General features: G+C 46.9%; 2 protein-coding genes across 4 annotated transcripts in view; both read left to right on the top strand.

Moving 5' to 3' along the window:
- The first annotated feature begins 3184 nt into the window (after positions 1-3184).
- MEDAG (mesenteric estrogen dependent adipogenesis) lies at positions 3185-20248 on the top strand. The gene is made up of 5 exons (XM_027591164.2): positions 3185-3688; positions 13550-13659; positions 16458-16570; positions 16997-17282; positions 19061-20248. The coding sequence occupies exons 1-5, from the start codon at positions 3411-3413 to the stop codon at positions 19183-19185; spliced, it is 912 nt and encodes a 303-aa protein (XP_027446965.2). The 5' UTR covers positions 3185-3410; the 3' UTR covers positions 19186-20248.
- A 5378-nt stretch (positions 20249-25626) lies between these two features.
- Positions 25627-26882, top strand: part of TEX26 (testis expressed 26) — a 30504-nt gene continuing 29248 nt past the window's right edge. The window contains exon 1 of one of the 3 annotated variants that reach the window (XM_027590215.2): positions 25627-26069. In XM_027590215.2, the coding sequence (XP_027446016.1) occupies positions 25847-26069 (223 nt within the window). In that variant the 5' untranslated portion in view covers positions 25627-25846. The remainder of the gene's footprint in view (positions 26070-26882) is intronic. The other 2 variants (XM_027590216.2, XM_027590217.2) reach the window with 2 other exon arrangements.

Raw genomic sequence — 26882 nt, 5'->3', positions numbered from 1 at the left:
AAAGCCAAATCATCCACAAACAGCGTAGGTTTAAGGATGATCAACAATGTTGAGCTTAGTCTAGGTGGGTCTGGGTGGGGTTCTGCAGTGGACCTGCCCTCATTAACCTTACTAATCAGAGAAGCCAACTTCTGTAGCCACTGCTCTTGTGTAGATCAGAGACATGCTATAAGCAAAACACAGCTACAATTCATCAATAAGACTGGATATGGTACCAGAGGACCAGCTGGGCTGATCCCAACACTCTTCCCTGTTACTTGAGGATAGGACCAGCCTCTTGTAAACCTCAAAAATTAAACCAGGAAGGTTATCAAGCAGTAGATGAGTTTATTCTGGCATAGTGAGGAATTGCAATTCGGGACAAGCGAACTATGGCGAACCATGGGCAAGTACAGAGAACAAGGGAGAGGGACTTGCTTTCATAGAGGAAAGGAGGGAATTGGGAGGGGTGTTTTTGAATGACAGTTCACTGGAGGAAATAAAAAAAAAGTTCATTAGAAGAGAGTGAGAGTTTGGGGCTGTGGTGTCTTCTCATTGGCTGGGTTTGTTGCTGGGCAAGGAGAAAATCTTACTTCCTCCTGCCACGGTATGGAAAGTAAGTGTCTTCCTGATGGGGCATATAAAGTAAAAAATGGTATGAGTGGTACCTGTATAAGGGCTCCCCCTTCCAGTTTTCCTGACCCCATTTTGAATGAAGTTTTCCTTTACTCATTTTCACTGTCTATACTCCCCTTAATCTTCAGCAAACTGCTGGCCATAGAATATAGCAGGTGCTCAATAAACATTTATGGAAGTAAACTAAAGGCTTGGGCTCAAATTCTTACCCTATGACTTATCAGCTAGATGCTCCTATCCATTTCTTTGGTTTAACCCCTGTCTTTGAGCTCATCAGTTTCAAATTTCAGTTATTAACTTTGTCTTCTCTCCAAAACTCCAGACCCAGCTAATTACCTGCCTCCTGCACTTTTCCACTTGGATGTTCCATAAGTGGCTCAAAATCTCTATCATCTGTATCAGTACCTCAGTGAGATACTAAATGTCTCTTTCCGCTCCTTTGTCCTTCTCTTCCGTCTTCCATTTATATGCTCATAAAATCCTGCTGGATTCTAGTTCAAAAATCTCCCAAATTCATCCTGTTATCTCTGTCCCCACAGCTGCTGTGTGAATTAGTTCAGACTCTCATTGTATCTTACGTGGATTGTTACCTCAGTCTCCTACCTAGTCTCTTTGCCTCCAATCTTCCTGTTTTAAAACATCTTCTACGTGACCATAACCAAAGGTGTCTGCCCGGGCTCAGGCATAATTATATCATATCCTTCTTTCAAAACATTCAAGAATGTTCAAGAATCTAAATTCTTAGTCAACTCAGAGAGCCTATCACAATCTGGCTCCAACTTCCCTTTCTGGCCTCATCTCTTATAAAACTCACCCCTCTCACCCTAAATAGGCCTCGTCTGTTTTAGCCATACAGAATTCCCATTCTTCCCCCAATAGACCATACTTTCTCCCTTTGCATAGATTAATCCCGGATCTTCTCTCCCAACTTCTTATCCATGATGTTCCTTTACCTGGGAGCTCCTATCTTGTATTCAAAGTCCAGCCCACTTGTCACCTCTTCTGAGAACCCTTCCTAGGGCCTCCCAGGTAGAACCAACCACTCCCTTGACCCTGCTCTCATAGTACGTAGTCAGTGTACCTACTATATCACTCCTCTTGATCTCTTTGGGGGCAAGAATGAATGCCCCCAGTAGAGTGTGATGGTCTACAGCTGGTGCCACATCTGTCCCTGTGAACACAACCCCAGCCTCTGGGGGTCGCCTAGAGCCTCAGCCACTCCACACCTATCCTCTGGGCAGTGGTCCTCAGGCTTCACTTTGTGAGAGAAGCCCCCTGGGCGCTTGTTTCACAGGCACCTTCCCCCCTCCTCCCCACAAAAGACTGATGGAGTCATGGTCAATGCATCTTGGGTGAATTAGATTTGTTCAGAGACTCAGCAATGGGGACTGATCCTGGGGCAAAGGGACCCATGTCTGGAGAAGGGAGTGGGAATGGAGTTCATTTATATTCTGGGATGGCAGGAAGATCTGACAGAAAGGCTCTTCACTCAACTCGATTAAACCTATGCGGGGGGTCCATGCTGGGTGCACGTGAAGACGAATTAAAAATATCCTCTACGTTCTAGTCAACTTTTAGGATCCAGTTCTGTGTCCTAATTACTGTACTTCAGGAAGCCTCCCCAGCTCCTCAAAACTGGGCTGACTTGTCCCCCCATAAATCCAGGTTTATCCTCAGCAGAGCTTTATATTCACTGCATGGCAGCTGCTGAAATGTTGTCTACCCTCTATAACCACACTGTAAGTTAGGCAAGGACAGGGCCTGTGCTTAATCATCCTAGTCTGCTCAGAATTTACCTATTGTCGGCTCCTAGTAGGTATTTCAGAAACAGCTGTTTAACTAAATTGAATGAAATAGCCCTTTCACACCTCAGGAGAGCAAGCACATTCAGTATGATCACAGAATGAGTACATAGCCAGCACTCCAGCATCTATTGACTGACTCAACAAACAAACATATTCGGGGCACTGGGGAGCTCAGCCTACGCGGTGGAGGGTGGAGGCGGGCGAGAGGCAGGAATGCCGGGTCCCTTCCGTGGTCCCCACTACTCTGTGCACTGAGGCCGGTGGTCCACGTGCAGGAGAAGCAAGCCGAGGCAAAGAGATGAAATCCACGGTGGATTCACTAGGGCTTTATTCAGTGGAATTTCCACATGGAAACGGATCCAGGGAGAGGAGCAAAAATGCAGGGTATGGTGTGGAGAAAAAAAAGAAAAGAAAGGAAAAGTTAAAACAAGCTGGGAGGCCGTGGTGGGTAACTGACTCCACATCGGGGTACAGAAGTCCGCACCACCGGCAGACCCCTGGGCCCCAGGCGGGGAGAGCCGGGGAGAGGGACGCGCCTCGCTCCCATCGGTCCGCAGAGGTGTGGGGGTCTCGCGCGCGGGTGTTTGCTCCCCTCTCCCCCGAGGCCAGGCGCAGCAGTCCCCCCCCCCCCCCCCCCCGGCCGACCGTCCCCACCCCGGCCCCGGCGGTGTCGGCCAGGCGGGGGCGGGCCCGGGCGCGGGTGTGGAGCCGCGGACCCGAGGGGGATGAGTAACCCTCGGCGGCGAGCAGGCGCGGCCGGCCCGGAGCGTGCCAAGTTCCAGCCCGACGCGAGCTCGGCCTGGAGCGTCCCGGGTCGTGCCCGAGGCCCGGGTGGGGCGGGCGGCCGCACCCAGGGCGGATAAAAGGGCTGCGCGGCGCGGCGCGGCGCGGGACCCGCTTTCTCCACGCCGGGCCTGCGGCGCGGCTCGCGGGCGGGCACCTGACGCCGGAGGCAGGCGCGCGAGGCCCTGGGCAACCGCGGGCAGGGGCATGGCAGAGGTGGCGCGCGCGCCGGCCGCCCGGCCGAGCCTGACCTCCATCTCGTCGGGGGAGCTGCGCAGCCTGTGGACGTGCGACTGCGAGCTGGCCCTGCTGCCGCTGGCCCAGCTGCTGCGCCTGCAGCCCGGCGCCTTCCAGCTGCGCGGCGACCAGCTCGTGGTGTCCGGCCCCGGGGGACCCGCGGCGGCGTGCGGCGGCTTCAACGCCTTCGGCGACGGCCGCGTGCGCCTCGACGGGCAGCTCTACCGCCTCAGCAGCTACATCAAGAGGTGGGTGGCCTCGCCGGATCCCCTCAGAGGCCTCCACCCCGCTGTCGTCCCCGGGACCCCCGGGTGGCCCAGGCTTCCCGCCACCCCCTCACCTCCTCCTCATCCCCTTCCCGCCGGGATCCCCCCCCCCCCCCGCCTTTCATGACACTTGTAGGTTTGCCTCATTGCTAACGTCACCTGGAGGTGCACAGCTCCCCCAGCCCTGGCCTTTTCTACCCTTTGCGCTGACATCTTGCGGCTGCCGCTTGAAGCCGCCCAGGAGGGCATCAGGGCAGACGCGTGGCGTAGGGCTGGGTGGGGAGCTCGTAACTGGCGGGTGATTTTCCCTTTCTGGCTCCTTAACTGGGTCAGATGAGCTCAAATGGAGACACACCCTTCAGGGGGTGTTTGCAGAGGAGAGACTCACGCCCTGGCTTTGGATTTGTGGGGAGGGGAGAGGCTGCTTAATTCTGTATATTACTGGCTTGATCCAGTGACGAGACCCAGTGGAAAAGCGTGCAAAAGTTCAAAGTTTCCCGTCTTTGGCGTGCCTTCGTTTTCAAAAAGTAATGAAATAAACCATGTCTGAGAAAGGAACAAAGCCTGGTATGAAGTCCAATCCAGGGCCATGTGGGCTGTGATGTGGGCAGGCGAGTTCTGGGAAAATAGGTGCAATGAGGGTGGCTTCCAGGATCCTGGCGCAGAGCTGGGCCCAAACTTAATTTGATGGCAGGTGCCCAGGAGGCTTAGCTGTTGTGGCCAAAGTGTCAGAAGCATTTCTTAGCAAACTTGCAGTCAGCAGGCTGTAGTCCATCTGAAGCAGGCTCTGATCATCATGGGATAAAGGAAGAGGGAGCTTCATGCCTGATTCTACATGGCCCCATGCCTTGCAGAGGTCATGCTGTACTTGTGTGTGTGTGTGTGTGTGGGTGTGTGAGGGGGGTGTCTTATACTTGTGCTGTGGAACTAACTGAGCTTCAGGAAGCGGGCAGCGCAGTCTAGAGTTTGAATCTGAGCTGCGTAAGCTGGCCAGCTGTGAAGATAACAAAGCCTTCGCTACTGGGAACGACAGCAGTGCCGTGGTACCCTGTAGGTGGGATGGAACCAAAAAGGGCAAGCAAACAAAATGAGGTATTTAAAATGCCTTCTTCAAGGCTGCTGGGAAAAACATTGCTTTTCCACACAAAGATAGTGAGGGCTTTGAATGCCTGAAAAACCATTCTGCAGCAAGAATTTCTCTCCCCTTTCTTAGTCAAGAAAGTGCCCCCCCATAAGCAGGGGACGATGGGAGGAACTCAGTTAGAAATCATATTTGCAAAGATTAAAAAAAAGTTAACCATTGTATTTGAAAACAGAGTATGAAAAATTAAAATGTCCAAAATTAATTGAAGCCATAGGTTAGGCTTTTGACAGAGCCAGCTCCCTCAATCTTAGCAAGCAGTGCGGCAAAATTGAAAATGATGTCAAAGTCTGGTTATTAAATTCTCACTTTGAACACCTCCTACACAAAAGACTATTAAACAGCAATGGTCCCCTGGCAGTTTAGAGTCCAAATAAACAATGACCAGACCAGAATGCAGTGAGGATGCAACAATAAGCTTCTCATTGTCGCAGTTGAGCGAGGGCCTTTGGACCTTGGGACATAGCAAGGAGCATCTGAGATTAATCTGGGTGATAGAAGGAATGATCTTTCTCTCAGGGGACAATGCTGCAGCAGGGGAGGTAGGCTTTATAGGCGGGTGTACAGTCCTGAAGGGTGAACCTGATCTGGATGGAGAGAGCCTTCTAGAAGGGAGGAAGGACTAGGTTGAGGACAGCAGTGAGAGGGATCTGATCCTTCATGGATCAGAAAGTGGGCGCACAGTCAGAATGCAGACATCGAAGTTGCCTCCTTAGATCTGCCAAATTTACCCAGTTGTCTTTGGCTTTGGGGATAGCATACAGCTTCCTCTCTCAGAACATTGCTCCAAAGCAGTGATTCATTCCCTCCCTCTCTTCCTTCCTTCCTTCCTTCCTTCCTTCCTTCCTTCCTTCCTTCCTTCCTTCCTTCCTTCCTTCCTTCTTTCCTTCTGTAAGCTTTGGCCAGTTTTACTAAAGAAAAACTGCATAGTTTTCTTTTTACTAGTCTGTTCTGGCACAGTTCTAAAGATGACAGAATCACCTGGATCAATGATAGCCTAGCGTGCATTATTTATTTTCAGCATGCTATGCCCCATTCAACATTATTACCACTGCCATGCTGGACAGCGGTTTTGGCCAACAGGGCACAGTCCTATCTTTCAGACTTCCTCGAGGTTGGGCCATTGTTGTTGAGGATGACCAGTTTCGCTTTGCCTTGTCAGTCATCATAGCCGGCTTGTACCCCAGCACGCACTTCCCACTTTTCATGTCCGGTTAGGACCTAGAGTTGATGGACTCCAGCAACTTTTTCATCTTTTCTGTGGCTACCTTAGGTGTGGGATGGCCTCCAACCAGGAACAGCTGCCAAGATAGCCAGGGAATGAGAAAGGCAAGCAATGATTCTTAATCATTTCAGACTAATAGAGCTTTTGAGAATTTCTGTAGACCATCTCCCCAGATATATATATATATATATATATATATATATATATATATATATATATCTCCAGGTTAAGGATCCTTGCTCTATTCATTAATTTAGTTCTTTTTTTTTTTTTTTTTTTTTGGTTCAACAACCATTTTTGGTGTGGGTAAGTTTACAGTGTAGGCAGGATTTCCTTTTTGAGGCCTCAGAAATGTGCACTGTGACTTTTGTGAGGCCCTTTCTTCAGGAAGAGGCTTTGGGCTACTGACCCTGACATTCATGTGATTCACTCATTCAGACAATAAGAGGATGACAACAAGAGGATGGCTCAACTTACTCAGCTGTGTCGTCTGATACTTGACCGTTTTCGAAATTCGTGGTAAACCTGAGGGAACCCGGGATGGGGAGGGGAGGTTTAGGGATGGCCACCACGGCTCTAGAGCTCCTGAGAGCCTTCTCAAAAAATCTGTTCTAAATTTGGGGGAGTGAATGGTAAGATCTTCCTTGTTATTTTTTTCTTTCAAGCTCAGAATTTCCATCCGTGTTACGAACAAAACCTGCTCGGGATACCGGGGGTAAATAACCATTAACGCACACACGTTTTTTCCCTGTGACGTGATGCAGCCTCTTAGGGAGCTGTAGTGGCACGTGTTGGGCACATGGGAACGCCATGCTTCTTTTCAGAGGTCTCCGAGCATGAAGGAGGCTGTTCGGGTGATAAACAGAAGTGCGTCATAATCATGGCAGCTGCTTAAGTTCACTCAAGTGGCAGGAATGGCACAAAGTAGTTCACAACTCTTACCTCACAAAAGCTTACAAAGTTGGCACGATTGGTGTTTCCCTTCTTTTTCCAGGTGAGGAAATTAGGACTCAGATTAAACAAGCTACCTTAGCGAGGAGCTGGTGAGTCGTAGAACGGGCCAGGCCTTCCGTGTCACCTTGGCTTATGGTAAGCCTCTGCTCTCAGCCTCAGAGCTGCAAGGATCGTGACTTCCTGTAGACAGTAGCCGCTTTCTCACAAGTCTCCTGAGCCGACAAATGACTGGGATTACAGCAGACATTACGCATCTCATATAATCAGGCCCACAGAGCAAGGAAATCCGGTGTCCGTGAGGAAGCCACTAAAAGCAGAGATGCGAGCTGCTCCTGCCCATAGGCGACCAGCTGTTAGATGATGACGGGGACACCTGCCTGGAGGTCAGCCACCTGGGGCAGGGGCTGCAGGGGGCTGTGGGGGGGACACGGGGCCCAGCTGAGGCGGAGTCAGGGCTGCAACCTGGGGAGATCTCGCCCGCACCTGCCCCAGCGAGTGTTGGGCTGTGTCTGCGGGCCCAGGCTCCCCTCCCTGAGGCAACCCGACTGGAGGCGGGAGGTGGGTGACTGGTCCTCTGCCTTGATCCCAGTGTCTGAGTCTCAGATTTGGTGACCTGCCCAGGACAGCAGCCCCTCGCTAGGACATGTGATGCTAGTGATGAAGTAACCATCCTTTATGCGTTGAGCTATGATCCGCATGGGATGCAGTCTAGAATCAGTGCGGACAAGCATGGGGGCCAGGACCAGACTGCCTTGGTTTGAATCCTGGCTCTGCAGCTTAGTAGCTGAAGGACTTGGAAGATGTCTTAATCTCTGTGACTCAGTCTCCTCTGTGTATAATGGAAATAATAGTACCAACAGCCTTATAGGGTTGTTGTTCAGAATTTAAATTTATAAGGTCCTTAAAGCAGTTACTGGTACATATTGATCGCTGGACAAATGTTAGCCTATAATATCATTAAGCAGCCCCATAAGCGAAGTGCCCCACACACATTATCCTGTCTGTTAGCCACCTGATGGGGTACCGTTTGTTAGCCAGATTTTACAGGGGAGGAAATTAATCTCAGCAAAGCTAAAAAAAAAACTTGCTGAGGTCGCAGAGACAGAAATTGAACCCAGATCTGATGATTCAAAAGCCACGTGCCATTACTGCTTTCTTTCCTCAGGAGCCTTGCCCTGGACCTCCAGCCACACTCTGGTCCCCTTCTTACTCTCAGCTCACCTGGTGCCTGTCAGATGCCCGCCTGCAGGCCCCAGTGCAGCCACCCCACACTCCCCGAGGCTCGGCTAACCCGTGACTCCTGCTGGGGACGTCTCCCTCCTGCATTGGCCCACCCAATGGTGGGACCTTTGGCTGGACAGAACAATCCCCCTTGTCTAGCTCAGCTCAGGAAATGGTTCTAACTCCAGACCCCTCCTGCTTTGCTCTTTCTTATTTAAATAACCAGAACATAACACCTGAATGCAGAGAGCTCTGCATTTCTCTGGCATTTGTATGTTTGATCATTAACTCCTTTGTAAGCCTCTTAATGGCAGGGACCATGTCTTCGATCAAACTTGAAATAAGCATGCAGTTCTCCCGGGGATCTTATTAAATCACAATTTTTGGGTTGAATGAGACCGGGGAGGAGCCCAGGACTCTGCAGTTTTACCAGCTCCTCGGTGATGCCAGTGCTGACGGTCGAGTGATCATGCTTTCAGCAACAAGGTTTTACCAGTCTATCATTTTATATTGAAATGGTACATTTTCTTATGTCTTTCTAGTAGACTAGATGCTCCTCGAAAGCAAGACTATTTCCTTTTGCTTTTTGTGTCCTCAGTGCCCGGCACACATGCTTCGTGTTTATTGCATGAAAAAGTGGATGCATGAATGCACCATTTCTGCCCCATGATGGGGGCGGGGGGCGGGTGCGTGCGGGGCAGGGGCATGTGCTGAGCATCAATAACGAATGAATGAATGAGTAGATGAACATGTGTGTCCTTGATTCGAATCACCAGACTGTAAAGTGATAAATCAAAAAATTTTGCTTAACTTCCCTAGAGTTGGGGCAGAAGGAGGGGAGGAAGTGAGAGAAAAGGAGCTATCTGACAGCTCAGGCTGAGGCCCCACATAAAGCTGTCACCTTAACACTGGAAACACAGCAGGGCCCTCCTGCTTGCCCCCAAGGGCAGAGTGCTTTTGCTTAGTGTCACAGCAAAGGATTATGAAAGCCTAAGCCATTTCTGGGCCTTCTACACAAGGACTGTTCCATATGTGTTCCTCTTTTTCTGGGCTCCCCGCTCCATATTTTTTTAAATGAACACACACATGCGCACACACCCCCTCAGATGGAAGCCATAGGTTTGAATTCTTATTGGCCTCTGAGCATTAAAGCACCAGAGCCAAGGGAAATTTAGGGCAGCTTTGCAGATCGTGCCAGAAATGATGTGAAACCTGAAGGAACCTCCAGAGAAGGGTAGGCATCTCATAGGGGAATGATCTCTCAGCCACTCCAGATTTGCTAGAAGCAAAAATACAGTGTTTTTGTCTTGGTCTCATCTTCCAGGCATTGCCTTCACTAAGCTTTGCATTAGCCTTCCGAACTGAAAAGCGGAGGAAAGAAATTGGAGCAAGGAAGGAGAAACTCTTGCTCATGTATTTTTCAGATGCTCCTGTTGTCCTTTTTCCTGGTCACTCAGATGAACACAGCCCTGGTTGTGTGTCACGAGTCTGTAGAACTTCACCCTACGGCAAGTACCGTTGCCCAGGATTAAAGATACTAACCATGTTTGTTAAGCAGCCACTATGGGGCCCCAGTACATATGTGTCTATTACTTGGGCTGCCTTGAATCCTCGCACAGAAGGAGATCCTGTTATATCACTTCTACAGATGAGGGCGTGGGTTCAGACAGGTGAAGTAACTCACTCAAGGTCACAGTGAGTTGTGGCTCTGCAGCTGAGTTCACACAGCCAGTCAATTAAGGGCATGAATTAGATCTTCTTATTTCGAATCACTAAGCATTGCATCACATTGGTCGGCCTTTCAAACTTTGGACTGAAGCCAGGCATAGAAAGTTTCAGCCTAGAAGCATTTTGGGGCCAAGGTAAAAGCAATGAAGACATGAGAATTTAAAGGAGCTATCTTAAACCCTTTGCTCTTTATCCTTAATAACTTCGGCAAATATAATAAACATCCAGCACAGAAGAAACAGTATTTGCATTAGTAATTCAGAAATACGCATGATTAGAGATGAAATAACTAGTCCCTAAAGTAGTCTGGTAAGGCTCCTCTTAAAACCAGTGATCGAATGTCAGATACTTAAATACCTGTGAGACTTCACAACCAGGTCCTCAGTCTTTTTGTATTTTAGTGACTTACATATCCAAATTTTGTAAGAGTGAATTCCAAAGAAATGCTTGCATTTATTAATTTCACTGGAATTTGAAGGTGTTTAACAATTGTTCCATCACTGGTAGGCTGGGAATAATGAATTAAGAAGGCATTTCTTATTTGTGACCTGGTTTAAACAGAGAGTTCATTAAGTAGGGATCTTGCTACAATCTCTTGTCTGTAAATTCTGTTACAGAGCTCTCATATAAATAGCAGCATTTTCACACATCTGTGGCATCGTGATAACTGACATGCTCTGTGGTGATGTAGACAGCCCCGTTAAGATCCTAAAAGTGCCTCTAAATCATCAAATGAAGATTAAATTATGTTGAGCATAGTTTTATTATCCAGGGCATCTTATTAAATTCGGACTCCAGAAAGGGTGACTCATGTATAGGTTATGCATTAAACTCAGTGTGTGGCTATCCAGAAGGCCCCCCCCATCTCCCCTGGCCCGGCCCCCCTTTTCTGATCATGAGAAACAACAACTCTTGGAGCCCCAAAGCATTCCACAAAACCTTCCACAGTATTTTGGGGAAAACTGATTACTTTCCCAACCAGTGGTCATTTCTAAATTGAGATTTTCATCCTTTTCCTATAAGCTGTGGATTCATGAGAATAAAATCGATGGTCACTCAGACTGGATGTTGACTGGTCTCAAAGGCAGAGGCAGGTACTGTGCTGTCATTTGCAACATCAGAATAGTAATCGGGATGGCAGATTTTCCAGACGCGCTGTACATCAGTGCCGTGCGCATGCCCATGTGAATGACGTTCAGACCGTGGATACTGAGAGCAGGGGAGTCACCCTGAGGAAAATATGAAATGTTTAAGTGACTATAAATTAACTCCATGGCAAACAAGGCAGGAGAATATGAAAATCTGCCTTGGATGGGTCACACGTGGCCCCTGACTCTGCCCCAGCATCTCGCATCTATCTTGTTGGTGTTTACTCCAATCGGACTTGTCCTTTTCTTCTTCCGTGGCTGCAAGGGTTTGCTTCCATTTCCCGTCCTCGGCACCTCTCCACACACCCCCTGTAGCCACAGACCTCACTGGCTCTCCGAAGCCTCTGCCAGGCCACTCTTGTCTGCCCGTGCCAGGTCCTGGATGGCAGAGGGGCTGGGAGGACACAGGGAGCCCCTGTATTGCCCCCCGCTACCCCAGCCCCACCTCGCAGGCCCTGAGCCCCTCCGGTGCGATAAAACACGTGCGATGCCTATCCGGTGCCCAGCGCATAACCGGTGCCCGATTATGAGTGAACGAATGAATGGGAGCAAATGAACTCCGCAAATGGCAATTCCCTTTCTCCCTCCTTCTCTTTTGTTTCCTTTCTTTAGTGCCTTTTGGCTGTTGGCCAACTGAGACGAAAAGGAACGGGAACACTCTCTCCCTGCTGGTGTGGAACACGGGGGCCACTCGCCTCTGGGTGCCCCACCTCTCCCCCCTTCTCACTGGGCACTGTGCCGCTCAGGTGAGGATGAGGGCTGGACCGGGGCGATGGAGGAGCCGTATAAAACTTCCTGGTCTGCCTCATCTTCCTCAGTCCATTCCCTTGTTATTCCCACTGGTGCCCCACCCCTTCTCCCCGACTCCTGCCCTCCTCACCCTGCTCCTGAGGGTCAACACCTGTACCCCCTTCCCCCCCCTGGAACACACCCGCCCTGTATCCCCTTCCCCACCCCAGGACAAGCCCCCCGACCACCCCCAGTGCCCCTGGCATGGGAAGCCGAGACTACGTTAAAAGCCTGGTGAAATACAAGGCAGGAAGCCTTTTAGAGGCTCCATCAGGGGTCAGGTTTTAAAAGCTCTCAAAATCAGGTCTGACAATCACAGGAAAAAGATAATGATACAGATTTCTAAGAAACCAAGCTGGGAGACAGACAAGCCGAAGCTGTGTTTTTCTGCCTCGGGGGTAGATATTCTCCCACGTGCTCACAAACCGTGCCTCGGTCCCGGTCTTGTGTGCCGGCCCCTCTGAGCAGGTGGTGGGAAGTGGGATGGGGCGGGAGGCCGAGAGGACTGTGTGGTCGCAGCTCCCTGCCGCGGAGATCCCTCCAAGGCTGTGATTTTCATGTCAGGCACTGGACAGACAACAAGCCAGAGAGAAACACCCATGCTGTCTCTGCCCGTGACTAGATGTAAGAAGCAAACACACCTCAGCACAGCAAAAGTAGCCCGTGCTGTCAGCCAGGGCAGCCATTCACTCCATGCAGATGCGCACAGCGGCGCCTGCCAATGGGGACCCAGGTCTGTGTTGGCGAGGGATTGTGGCAGGTGCCTCCTCCAGCCTGCTGGACGCCATTCTGCCTGTCTGCGTCCACGTGGTCTCTGAGCTTGGGGGTGGATAGGAAATTAGCCATCTTCTTGAGGGAAGCCGATTTGCACTTCGATCTGTCTTTTTCTCACGAATGCAGGTAGAAAGACTACTTGGAAAATTCATAGACTAGGGGGAGAAAGCTGGCATGCTGGATGACAGAGTCAAAATGCAAAAAAGAACTCCCCAGGCTGGAATAATGCATGAAAACCAAGGAGGCTAAGTTGAATAGGGTCATGGGCAAAAGTCCAACATTAGTGTGGTCTTTTTTTTTTTTTTTTCATTGCACAAAGCTCAGGAGCAGGGAGATATGAATTAGTTCATATGACTATTGGTTGATTGTGTTATCTATGGAGGGGCTGGGATCTCATCTTGGGATTAGAGAAGGGAGGAGGGGAGGAGAAGAAAAGGAAAATTTCAGACCCGCCAGTTTGGCAGGATGACTGGAGAAGACCCAGCTTATATCCCACTCGTTGAGTGTTAATTCCTTCTCAATCTGGACAGACACAGAGCTCTTATTGCTCCAAATTAACTCTTACAGCCCAAAAGATAGATGGTACTGGCTATCATCCTCTGAGGGCTGCCCCTGAGAGCCAAGCATTGGTGCCAGGCCACCCCAAAGACCACAGCCACCTTAGGGTTGTGTCCCGATCTCTCATCTGACTAGGGAGGGGACTTATTTGTATGTTATAAAATATGACTCCCTCCATAGGACACATTTTAGGGGACTTCCCTCACGAGATCTGTGGATGTGGCAGGCACCTATCCAGGACATCCTCCTCCTGACCTAGATAGGTGAGTATATTACATTTACAATTATCTCTGCTTTTTCCATAGATATGTGGAACTGACCAACTACTGCGATTATAAAGACTACAGGGAAACTATACTGAGCAAACCAATGCTGTTCTTTGTTAATGTACAGACCAAAAAAGACACCTCCAAAGGTAGGTATCTAAATATTTTTGGTTGGATCCTGCCTCCTGAGGCTGTGGGCTGTGGCACTCTAATGAGGTAGAAATTGTGCATGGGGTAAGCAGGGTGGGTGTCAGCTGTGACGAGGCCAGGAGCAAGGAGGAGCCTGGAGTGTTAGACCACCTGAAGCACAGCACAAGCCTGCAGAACCTCTCAGTGATCTGAGGGCAGAAGCCCTCTGTTTCAGGGTTTTGTCTTAACTTCCTGTCTAGGCAGGAAGTGCTATTGTGTTCCGGGTTGGCGGGGCTTGAAAAAATGGCTGGAATGATGGTGATGATCTGTAATACTGTCTACCACATACCAATTGCTTACATACGTGAGGCATACTCCTGTGTCATTAATTGACACAGCAGCCCTGTAGGGCTTTCATCCGAATGGGAAGATTTTTGAGTATGAAAGTAGGGACTATTAATAATTATGCTGGGACTGAGGTATAAATGGGCACTGACCCAGGGGAAATAGGATACAGAGTCATGCTACCTATGAGGTGCTTATACCCATTTTATAGATAAGGAAACTAAGGTAAAGAAATAATAACAGTGGTAGATGCTTTTATGTTTCATGCTATGGCCTTCAAATCTCAATTTTAGGGGTATCTCTTTATTGCTTCTTCCAAGAAATCAGATTAACTGCTAACAACTCTATTAACTCCAGTTCTGATATGAAAATATCTCCATTTTCCCTTCTTCCTGCTCCATGTTATGTGGGGAAAGTCACGGGCATCATGCTCTGTGATAGAGGCAGAATTTCTTAATTCTCCTTCTAAATAGCATTCTTAAAATGAGTCCAAGGTAATAAGAAACGACCTACAAATTCCAAATAGACTTTCTCAAACATTCATTCTCATTCAGATTCGTGGAGCTGATTCTCTGTTCATTTCATTCAGAATCATTCAGATTCTCTGCTCACTTGATAATTCAGTCAACAGTGCTCTCTCGGCAGGAAGGGCTGGGAACAGAATACAAGGCAACAAGCCGTGCTTGTTAGAGCATCTGAGCCCCTGATGTTATTTGGCTTGATGATGACCGGAAAGCCGGAGAGTTCTCCAGCAATGTAATTCACAGACATATCAAGTACACCTCCTGCGTCGATCCCTCAGGAGGAAATCTTAACAAAGAATAAGAGACCTCTCCATTTTAGCATTTTAATGAAGGTGCAGGGAATGGTACAGGAGGTATTTGTGGATTTGCAGGTGGCCTACAGAAGGTACACAGTTGTATGACAGCTATCATGGAAGGAGCCATGTGCTGTGTAATTGTGAGGAAAACCAGGAACTAAAGAGCTTCTATGATACAGAAGCTTAAGATGGTCAAGTTTAAATTATGAAAATTATAAGTAAGGTAACACCTTACTTATAAGTAAGGTCCAACCTTGCTGCCAAACGGCACTTTTGTGCAAATTAGAAAATAGCCACCAGTGACTCAACACAATTTACTAATCCTTTGCTGAAGTTTGTTGTAACAACTGTACAAATAGACGATGTCTATGAATGTCAATGGCATCCTCTAGAGTTGTGCAGTGCATAACCCGCCCAACCAGCACAACTATGGAGTGTGGTAGCCCTTAGTATCTAATGAACCTAAAGATCTTAGTTTTGTTTGTGTGAAAGTTAATTCAAGGTATCAAATAGCTTGCTTGCTTTACCTCTTACCTCAAAGAGCATATAAGGTAATTTATATTTAAAGTGCCCCCCAAAAATGGTAATTTGGGAGAAAGGAAACAGGGGTAGAAAAAATAAGATGAATAAGGTTAGTGCAAAAGTTAGCTCAATATTTATTCCTCAGGGATGTAAGACTCATTACTGGTAGACCACAGGTTTGTCTCTCAAAGCCAATGCAAAATGCTCAGTTCTCAAAATCACATAATGGCTGGTCCATGGCCTTTAAACAGAGAGTGACCATCTATGTTACGTGTCTGTCTAGAAAAAAATGCTTGACTAATTAAGGCTATGGAGCTTGATTCTGGGGCCTGGAAAAGTTAAGAAACTCTTGGTTTATAATATTTCAAATTTCCTAATGAACAAACAACCTTCTCTTTGCTTAGATTGTATAGAATCAGACAGAATTGGACATAAGGAATTAAAAGAAACAAAGAAAGAAAAAAAAAAACCAAATCAAACCACCACCACCGTCAACAGAACAACTCTCTGCCAGGGCAGAGACGTGGTATTATTTAAACAATGGGAAGGACTTCTCCTGCTGGGGACAGTGATGGGGTGCGGTGTGGAGGAGACTCAGTCTCAAATTGTCTTGATCCTTAGAATCCTGGACTAGCCCTTTGGTAGAATGCATGCCAGGTCTTTGGGGAAGGATGAGAAGATATGGGTGATGGGGGGAGAGGGATGGGGCAGCCTCCCTCCCTGGACTTGGCTGATGTCCTGCTTTGCAAATGAGGAAATGTTGGTGAGAGCCAAGTCGCTGTTTAACTATCCAGCAAGGTTGTTTCGACTTTAGCTCCCCCATGCTGGATGCATGCCCTGGGACTCAGTTCTCATCTGTGATGATTAGGGTGACAGAGTGCACTTAGGGGAGCTGATTTTCTAACCGGCTGTTACAGTATCCCAGAGCTTCCTTCATGTCTACAAAATTCTCAGGAACATTTCTAGAAATCTGGTTAGGCTTTGCAGTGAGGGTCTGAGGGAGCCTTGAGGGACATTACAAATGAATAAAATCTCCCAGTACGGTGGGAATCACTGCTTTGTCAAATGCTAAGACGTATGTTTATGTCACACATGCACACTTCTATTTGAATTCTGCTTCCTAATTTCTAGAAAGAACATACGCATTTCTTGTGAACACAAGGCACCCCAAAATAAGAAGACAGATAGAGCAAGGGATGGACATGGTCATCTCCTCGGTGATTGGAGAAAGCTACCAGCTTCAGGTAAGCTTTGGTCAATATGAATCCAGGGCTGCCAACCACATAGAAAGGGGTCTGTGCATTTCATGCAAAGCCGAGTCCCTAGAGCTTAATTATAACCAGACACATAGATTTTCTATTGTTTCATTATTACTACCAATAAAATGAACTTGGTTCCTAGCAACTGATCTAGAAACAATAGATGTCAATTTGACCACGCAGTTCAAAGGCTTTGGATGGCTAGGAGGCAAATGCAAAGGTCTGTTTTAAAAAACGAAAGCCAAGTGTTTAAAAATATCTGTCAGAGGGAAAAAGAAATAAGGGGTGTGGCATCTTGGATATTCGGGCTGTTGTTAATTCAGTGGTATAATTCTATAGGAATATATAATTCTGTAATATAACGTTATAGTTATATCCATGACATTAATAAAATACTTCTCTCTCTTTCAGTTTGACTTTCAAGAAGCAGTAAAAAATTTTTTCCCTCCAGGAAATGAGGTGGTTAACAGAGAAAATTTGAGCTTTGTGTATGAATTCAAAGCTGATGCATTATTTGATTTCTTCTATTGGTTTGGGCTCAGCAATTCCACTGTAAAGGTGAAAGGAAAAGTTCTGAATTTGTCAAGTACAAGTCCAGAAAAGAAGGAGACAATTAAATTATTTCTGGAAAAAATGAGTGAACCTTTAATCCGAAGGAGCAGTTTCTCTGACCGAAAATTCAGTGTAACTTCCAGAGGTATGTTAAAAATTCCCAAGTACCTGAGGAAGGTAGTTAAATAAAAGGGTAGAATAATATCACGGGAATGGAGAGTCAGTAAACTGAAAAAGAAAGGCCTCTTGATAAAGGGGAAATATAATGTCACATAATTCAGAAAGTAAGAAGCAAGAAATGTTTACTACTAAGAAGAAATACGGTCACTTTTGTTTTTAGGTTCCTTAAAGTTTTCTGACACCGCGGTTATAGTGTGCAGCAAACCCAGAATATAATTTTAAAATATATTATTCATTTAAATACATATTACTACTCATTTAAATATTAACAATAATTTATATATTAGGAAAGAATGATGCTTTCCTGATGGGCACATTCAAGGCAACAGAACGTTAACAGTTGTCAGCTGGGGGACGACTGTACATGGTCAAGATATCTATCTTTAAAAATATGTGGAAGGGTTCTGCAGAGTTCATAAGACCACAAAAGAACAAATCTGGAGAACGCTTTACCTAACAGATTTTAATCTAGATTTGAATATCCAGTGCCTCCTCCCCAGGAGCTGGGGAGACTTTTCAGTCGGCTTGTGGCTAAGGCAGATGACATCCATCAGGTCTTGTCTGGATTTGCCTTCTGCTGAGCCATTCTCCTGTCCCATGCTAGTCTGGGCTGGAAAGAAACTTCCCTGAACCAGGACTCTTGCTGCCAATTGCAAGAAGAAAAGACACAAACAAAGACAAACAGAATCACACCAGTCTCTATGAACCTGCAGTTTAAAAAAATGTTCCGATGTAAAAAACAGAGTCTTCATTAATTCTATTTAATGAAAGTTGCTTTCTTCCAATGTTTAGAGCAAAAGTGCTTATTCCCAAGGATTTCTTATCCTGGAAGGAGCCCCTGCGCATGCGCATGCGCATGCGCATGCTCTCCCTCACCCTCCTTCCGCCCACCCCTCGGTCTTTCCCTCCCTTGCTCCTCTGCCAGCCACCCTTTCTGTCTTTCCCTCTCTGTCTCCTCCTTTCCAACTCCCTCCCTCCCCCTCTCCCTCCCTATCTCTTTAGCTTTCTCTGACTGGGTGTTCCTTACAAAGATGCTTTGTGCTTTGCCCCATTGCAGGCACGTGGGCCGTTGCTGCAGTCCCGGGAGCCTGGTCCCTCCTGTGACTCCCCTCCAGCCCCACCCACTGGCCTTGGCAGCCTGTAGGGGGTGGGGGTTTCTGTTGCACATCCGTCCCCCTTTCCCTCTGTGTGTGGCTCCCCGGGATGTCCACTGCCATCCCGGGGGACACCGAGGGGCGTGGGAAGTTGGGCAGCGCTTCCTTGCAAGTTTGCTGGGAGCCAGGCCTGGGGCCGCTTGCCCTCCGGAGCAGCGGGGAGGGGGGGAGGGATTCTTCGAGACCTCCTGAGCCTTCATTATGCACCACAGGTAGCACAGCCAGGATGCATCCTCTGCCCTGGCCTCCACTGGCTCTGCCCTGGTGAATCGGCCCGGCTCTGTCCACTTCGCCGAACCGGCTTCTGGCCTAGGCCCTTGGGCGCCAGCCGTGGGCCTTTTGTCACAAGTGGGAAAACTCTGCACATCTACTGCGGCCCGTGGAAAAGCACATGGTCCCTGTCCTGCTGGTAGACAAACAGCCAGAAGAAACTCTTCAGCTTTCTGAGTTTTTTTCTGAGCAAGTCAGGAGTCTCCACTAATTATCGAAATGGTTACGTTGTATGTTGTAGGAGTTTTAAGCCACTGTTGTTTGTTTTGTTCTTGTTTTTCCAGTGATGATAATAATGTGCCTTTGTTACTTTCCTCAGGTTCGTTAGATGAAGTTTTCAACTGCAATCGGTCACCCAGATCGTCTCTGACTGAGGTTCTTTTGGCAGAATTGCCGTTTCCAAGCGTTCTGGAATCCGAAGAGACACCCGACCAATTTATCTGATTGGATTGAACATGTTATGGTCACTGCTATCTGCCAGGCGGGCCTGTTGGAGGACAGAAGGCTGAGGGGAGGCGAGAGGCTGTGGGAGGCAGGCACTTCCACCTGCTTGTCAACCCCTCTGCTCCCACAGAGGGCTCCTGTCTTCCATTTCCTGGGCCACGCCCTGGCAGGCCCGATGCAGCTGACCAGACAGGGAGGGCTTTGGCCCGATGGCCTCTCCTTGTAACACTTCTCCAGAGAGGCCGAGGGAGCAGCAGAGTCCTGCCAGGCTGAACGCTTTGCTTAGTATCCTGGGGTCCTGGGAGCTCACCTGGCAGCCTTTGAGCGTTCACGGTCCATACTGCATAAGTCAGCGGCCCTCTGCTTGGGACCTCCTTGTCTGAACCCAAATCCAGCAAGCAGGTGGTTAGCAGTGCTGTTTTCTTGCAAACGTGGCTTACGAAAAGCCTAGGACATTTTTCACTGCAAGACAGGTAGGTTTCTCATCCTTAGGAGGAACATTCTTGTAAGGGGTGCCAGAGGATTGGCCAGGTTGAGAGGCCAGTGACCTTGCCACCCACTGCCTGAAATTTGAGCTGCCTTGCTGATCTCTCTCATCAAAGTGGCCTGCGTGGGAAGTGGCCAGGTGATGTGGTACCAAACAGTGACAGGGGAAGGATAATGTACAGGGCAGGATCCTCTATTTGGAAACACATTAAGTCAGTTGGGTACTTTAAATAAGTTTTAAGCCATCCTAACACTAAAAGCAAAATAGAAGAAAGCTATAACATCACCATAATACACTGTTACATCAATACATTTTTCATCTCATAGCTACAATGGAATTCTTCAAAAAGAAAAAAATTCTATTTATATATAAAAACCTGCATGAACGAGTCACTACATATGCTTATAATGAGGAAGATTTATGGGTCCTGAGTATAATTTTTCTATCCTTTTTAAACAATTTCCTGTATTATACATTTTGAGAGCACTACTGATTGTCCCTTCATTTATATTGATATGTTGGGTACTCTACTTGCGCAATTAAAACTTCTTAACATTCAACATGGAATCAATTAAATTTGTGACCAAGCATGTATGTGTGATCTTTCCACTGTGCTTTGCAGGTGGTATATTTGCCTTGTAACTTACTAAATGACAGTTAGAATTCTGGTTTTCTCAGCTACTTTCTCAAGAAGAGCTTTTTGAAGAACGGGTCTCCAAAGCATTTGGAGAACAGAAAAAGAATTTGATACTGATCTTTCACAAAAGGAAAAGAAGTTCCTTAATAACAGAAGAGGCTACACATTTGTTATTCAACTCAGTGCAAAGTGAAGAGTGTTCGCAATAAAATAAGTTTTATACCAGTGCAAACAAACCTTAGGTGGATATCAAATATTACATTCTTCCCAAAAGAAATAGGGACTCCGTTCACGAAAGTTGACAAAGAAGAATTTTTTAAAAGTAGCTGAACTGAGAAAAACCATCAGTAATCACTCCAAGAGTGGACTAAAGATCTGGAAGTTTTCTTTTATAATTAAAACCTTTTTTTTTCGTTGAACTAAAAGCAATTTTCATTGAGTACATTCACTCAGTATTCACTCAGCAAAGTTTTATGAACTGCTTCTAAGGGAATATACACTGTGCTAATATATTTATTAACATGTGTCACAAAGGAGTGCTATTGGGTGATCTTTAAATTGGTGAAAAGTATATTGGGACAGATCTTTCTGGGTAAAGGAGGCTTCAATCTGGGTATAAATGCAGCCTAATTCAGGTATTTTAACAGTTCAAGATCAATAAATCTATAGGCCAACAATGATCTAAGCAATTCATCCATTCATTCAATTCAACCATTCATTCAAGTCATCCATTCATTCAAGTCATTCATTCAACACATATGATTGAGTGCCTACTCTGTGTAGTGCACTCAGGTGGGTGCTGGTATGTAAAGTGTCTAAAGCACAGCCCTTGCTTTCAAGGAGCGTCCAGAAAAATGAAATGAGCGCTATGAGAGACGTTCAAAAAAGAGAACATCTAAAACACTTAGGGATCCAGTTTTGGAGGTAAAATTATGACATAAAACTATAAAACTTAGTTTTAAACAAATATGTGAGGACTGATTTATCCAAGAGATTGATTTATTGAAGCTCTCAGTACAAGAGTCACCTTGAAGGCTATTAATTTATTCCAACAAGAATGCAAATCCAGACATTATCTACAGAGTGAGGGAGGTTTTTTTCTCATTACCTCATGGTTAGAGTTTGATTTTCGGCTGAAGGATAACATTGCCCAACTTGATTGCCTACCTTAATTATCAGCTCGAATGTGAATGTCTTTTTACTGTTTCAAATCCCCAATCTATCTTCAAAGAGCCAAGTTATGCCCCTATTTAAGAAATTCAAAAGAATATGCATCTAGTTCTGAAGGGAGTTTCTAAAGAATTTCAAAAATGCTTTAAGCAATGGCAGTGTCATTAGAATAAATTATTACTTTGAAGAAGAGAACATTCATTTGGATGGGTAAATGCTGGTATAACAGATTTAAAAGGAATGTTCACACTTAATATTCAATACTTGAATACACTTGAAAGAACCAACAGTGTAAAGCATTAGTAATTACCCAATGGCTGGCCTGGCCCACTTAACCTCTCAAGAGTTCAGAGAAGAGGAACACACAAGAACCAGGGAGGGCAGAGCTGGCCCAGGAGGGAGGTGACGTTTATACTGGATTGACAAGGTTTTGATAGAATCAACAGTCTGAACTTGCTGCTATGGCTTTATTTGGATTAAATGTGAGTAAGTTTGGCAAGTGGAACATTGGAAGCAGGGCTTAGAATCTGCCCCATTAGATTGGACTGTCCTAACAAAATAGAGAACACTGTAGAACTTTCTTTTCTGGATCTCTCAGTAAAAGGATGTCAATCATTCTTGGCTACTTAACAACCTCTCCGAGTGGTAGATATGAATTAGGTGACTTCAGAAAGATCTGGACCTGTGATGGCTAATTTTATCTGTCATTTTGGCTGGGCCATGGTGTCCAAACATTATTCTGGATATTTCTAGGAGAGTATTTTTGGATGAGACTAATATTTAAATTGGCGAACTTTAAGTAAAGCAGAATTGCCCCCTACAATGTCAGTGCACCTCTCCCATCAACTGAAGGCCTGAACAGAACAAAAGCCTGACCTCCCCTGAGCAAGAGAAGATTCTGCACAGGTGGCCTTCAAACTTGAACTGCAACATCCACTCTACCCTGGGCCCCCCAACTGCTGGCCTTCTTTGCAGATTTTGGGCTTGTCAGGCTGCACAACTGTGTGAGCCAATTCTTTAAAGTGAAATAAGTCTCTCTCTCTCCACACAAACACACACACACACTCTCTCTCTCTATTGTTTTGTTTCTCTAGAAAACCCTGAATAATACAGACTCCATCACAGAAATTGAGAACATGTTTTACGAATTAATCAATCAGCTAAAACAAAGGAGAAAAAGCAATAGGCTTTTTTTTTTTTAACATGAAGACACTTGAATAAAAGCATTGCATATTACTTAGTAATAGAAAGACTTTTGCCCAGATGTACTAAGCTGGAGAAACTTCACTCAGTATATCCATATCCAAAGTACTTGGGCAACACTGGAGATCGTTTGTGACCTCTGCCAGGCTTTTGGGAGCAGTCCGCTGCCAAATCTTTTACACATCCTTTGTTGGCTTGCTCTTTGAATCCTCCCATCAACTGATTTCCCGTTCGCTTTCTCATTCAGGAGACACCCTTGCCTGTCATATTTCCTGGAGCAGAACTTCTCCAATTTGAATGTGCCTAGGAATCCCTTGGAGGTCTTGCTAAGCTGCAGGCTCTCTTTCAGTAGGTCTGCGTTCTAGCAAGCTCCTGGGTGATGCAGAGGCTGCTCATCCTAGGACCAGGCTCTGGAACTGTCCATTTCAAACTTAATGATCTTAATCATCTGGGGATCTTGTTAGAAAAACAGAATCTCAGGCCCTACCTGACTTACTGAGTCAGAATCCCTGTTCTCAAGATGCCCAGGTATTGGTGGGCACGCTCGATTTGAGGAAGAGCACATCCGTCTTCTCCAGGTCTGGGCCCCATCTGCTCTTTCCACACGGCAGGCAAGCTCCATCTCTCTCCCTGCTTCTTACCCACAGCCTAAGAACTTGGTTCTTCCTCTCTCGTTTGGGTACTAACTCTCTACCTGACCCACTCCCTCTCCTCCAGCTGGAGTCTTCCTTCTCCTTCACAGCCAAAACCTGGGTGTTCTACCCTTGCTGTTCCCTCCCTCTACCATCCACCTGTCGCTACTCCTTCATGTCATGTTCCTTCTGTGTGTGTGTGTGTGTGTGTGTGTGTGTGTGTGTGTGTGTGTGTGTATGTGGTACATACGGGAGAAGAAATTTATTATAACAATTTAAATTGGAAAAAACCATTTAACATTTAGCCTCTTCAATACAACTACTCTCCAATTGTTGCTCAATTTGAAACTCTGTAAAAGGCATATTAGTAAGCTGCACGTCTTAATTTCTCAATGGTTAACTCTTTCTGATAGGTGATATGGATGATGTTGCTTCTCTTTCCCCTGGAAGAAGAGGACAAGATTTATGCAAGGTTCTGACCTGATCGCTTTGCTCTGTTGCTGTAACCCACTCCAGTGAATAACTCTCCTGCTCAGGGGAAGCCCAATTTCTCAGCACGGTGGCCCGCAGGCCCTTTGGCTCAGTGTTCCCCAGCTCCCCCTTCACTCTTTCCAGCATGGCAATCCCATGCTGTGCTGTCCCCTGCCTCCTGGGCCTTTGCTCCGCCTGGTGGCAGCTCTCCGTCTCCCCTTGATTGCCTCCTAGGCATCCTTGAGAACTCAGCTCAGGCATTTCCTGTTCTAGGACCAGCTCCCCAAGCTCCTATAATATCCAGGGCATTGCCCTTACTGTCATCATGCAGCTCATTTTCAGTACAAAGGCAGTGTTTGTTGAGGGAAAGTAGAGGGGGAAAAAAATCATCTTAATCATTGAAAGGGGTTGCCTCAAGCAACCCAAATTCAGAGGCAGGAACAGTGCTATACCGGTCGTGATAAAATGGACTTGTACCAAAAATCCATTTTGAAGCAGGAATGAAAGACTATAAAAAGAATGAAGCTCAGAATAGCAATAAGACAAAAGAGCAATACCTTAGGTTTATGCGGCTTTATAATTTATAAATTATTGTTAGGATTATTCATCTTTACAGTCCGGCAAGGCAGGCACTGGTATACTCAGTTTACAGATAAATTGGGGCTCAGAGAACTATCTGCTTGATCCCAAGGGCCCCAAGTAGAAAGTACAAAGAGATTTCCCAGCTCCCGATCTGGTGCGTAGGCCACAATTCACAGCTTGCCTAAGAGGAGACAAATGTAAGATATTAATAAGAATTCACTTTCGGGGGCACCTGGGTGGCTCAGTCATTAAGCGGCTGCCTTCGGCTCAGGTCATGATCCCAGGGCCCTGGGATCGAGCCCCGCGTCGAGCTCCCTGCTCCGCGGGAAGCCTGCTTCTCCCTCTCCCACTCCCCCCTGCTTGTGTTCCCTCTCTCACTGTGTCTCTCTCTGTGAAATAAATAAATAAAATCTTAAAAAAAAAAAGATTTCACTTTTGAAATTCTATAGACTCCCTGCTCTGTTTAAAAAAAAATACTTTTCTTAAATTATGCTATGCTAATTAGCTCTGTCATTTTCAGACAGTAATCTGTTATTGGGTGTTATTTTCCTCATTTAGATGCCACTACTAAATCCTAATTTAGACTCATTCCTTTTAATAACACCGACAGAACGCTATACCTTCTATGTGCTCCACCACCATTCATAGCTATAAAATTTGAGAGTCTAGAATGTGTCATATGTGTTCCATTATATGGATAGGACTCCTCTCAGAAAATTCTACTTTAGTTCTTAATTTTTAAGCAATACCTTGCATATGCACTTGGGATGCTTACTTTGATGCCTATTCTGTGTCCTTTGATAAACTCCTTTTTTTAAACGTCACCTTCACCTAAGGTCCTACTTTTTCAAATAACCTCTTGGCACAGAAGGAATGGTTGTAACTTGCTTTCTAAATACGTTGCCAGCAGTCTCTAATGAGTATTTCCTCTCTTTTCCTTGCACCCAGGTGGCTAATAGCTGTGTCCTAGCCTGGAAGCATTCAATTTTACTAAGCGCCTACTATGTGTCGAACTACCAAGCTAGTTGCCAAGAATATGAAGATAAAAGACCCTCCACACTCTTGGAAAACTGCAACACACACACGGGGGCGGGGAGAGACACAGTTGAGTCTGTGGGGATAGAACAATTAAAGTGACAATCACAAAACTCAATGGTTCATGCCAGAAACCTCCCCTGGTGAGGAGAAAGGTGTCACACACATCCCTGCCCACTCTTGTTTCCTTCGTAATGCAAAGATCTATGACAACTTTGCCTACAGTCACTGAAGTTGAAAGATACCAAGAGATGAAAATTTGCAATTGCAAATCTGACAATAGGACTTTCTCTTCGACAACTCATCTTTTTGCTTCTTTCCCCACATGTGCAAGACAATGCTCAGGAAAGCTCACTGCCAGAACTATACGAATACACGGAAGTAAGCAGCCGTATTGCTGGAAACACATCTGTGCTTTCCGCACCCCGTCCCCCAGCCTGCCTGATGAAGCGCTCGCCCTACACCTCCCGCACCTGTCGGCCCCCAGCTGAGCTGCGGAAAGTGACCCGCGTCTCCATGGCGACGCGTCACAAAGCAGCCGTGCGCAGCCCACAGCACCCAGTCCAGCAGGAGCAGAGGGCACCGCCACGGCCTCTTTTGAGCAGAATGGCACAGACTGGGCTCGAGGCCGCGTGCCCCTCTCAAAGCGGCCACAAGATTCAGCCAAGTAAGGCTGCGGACCCTGCCGGCGGGGGGGGGGGGGGGGGGGGGGAGGGAGGGGAGGGGGCGGAGGGGGCGGAGGGAGGGGGTAGCGGAAGGGGGGCAGGCTTTTTCCTGGGAATGGGGTACCCTAGAGCAAAGGCTGCTTCTGTCTGCAAGGGTGTTTGCCTCCCTCTTATGGGTGGGACTCAATTCATGGAGAGTCTGGGAGTCAGACCTCTACAGCCCTTCGCCATATTTCTGCAGATCCTCTCCCTAAACCGCTCAGGTGTTTTTAAACAACCCCCACGAAGTGCCTAGGAGGGTTCAGGAGAAGGGAGAGAATAGTGCCTTTCCAGGAGAACGAGGTCAAAGACAAAGAAGGTACAGAAGTCAGAGGCTCTGAAGACAGCAGACCCAGCAGAGACCCATCCCCACGCAGGATCTAGGGAAGAGCACAGAAGGCTGGGAAGTGCAGAATGCAGGACCCCTAAGTGGATCTGCAGAGGCAGCCTCCCCCCACGTGGCTGTAGCAGAGACTGGGAACCTGGCATTCAGCTGCCACTTCTATCTAACCTTTGCTGATTTCTCTTTCAATGAGATTTTGCATTTAACAGAGGTAGAGCTTTTGATGCTAATTTTGCATGCAAATGCAGCAGGTTTACAAAGTCCTCTTTTTGTGTCAGCGGAGGGAGAGCGTTCTAGCTGTGATGCTAGTGGCGTGATTACTGTGTAGTCAGCTCCATCCTGGCCTTTCTCAGGGCAATAATAACCCACCGCAGCCCTCTAGCTGGGTAATTGCGGTTCCATGGTGGCTACAGAGCTGTGGGAAGTGTTCAGT

This window comes from Zalophus californianus, chromosome 3, assembly GCF_009762305.2.
Source record: "Zalophus californianus isolate mZalCal1 chromosome 3, mZalCal1.pri.v2, whole genome shotgun sequence".
In the NCBI taxonomy this organism is placed as follows: Eukaryota; Metazoa; Chordata; class Mammalia; order Carnivora; family Otariidae; genus Zalophus; species Zalophus californianus.
This window is presented reverse-complemented; position numbering and strand designations above follow the sequence as displayed.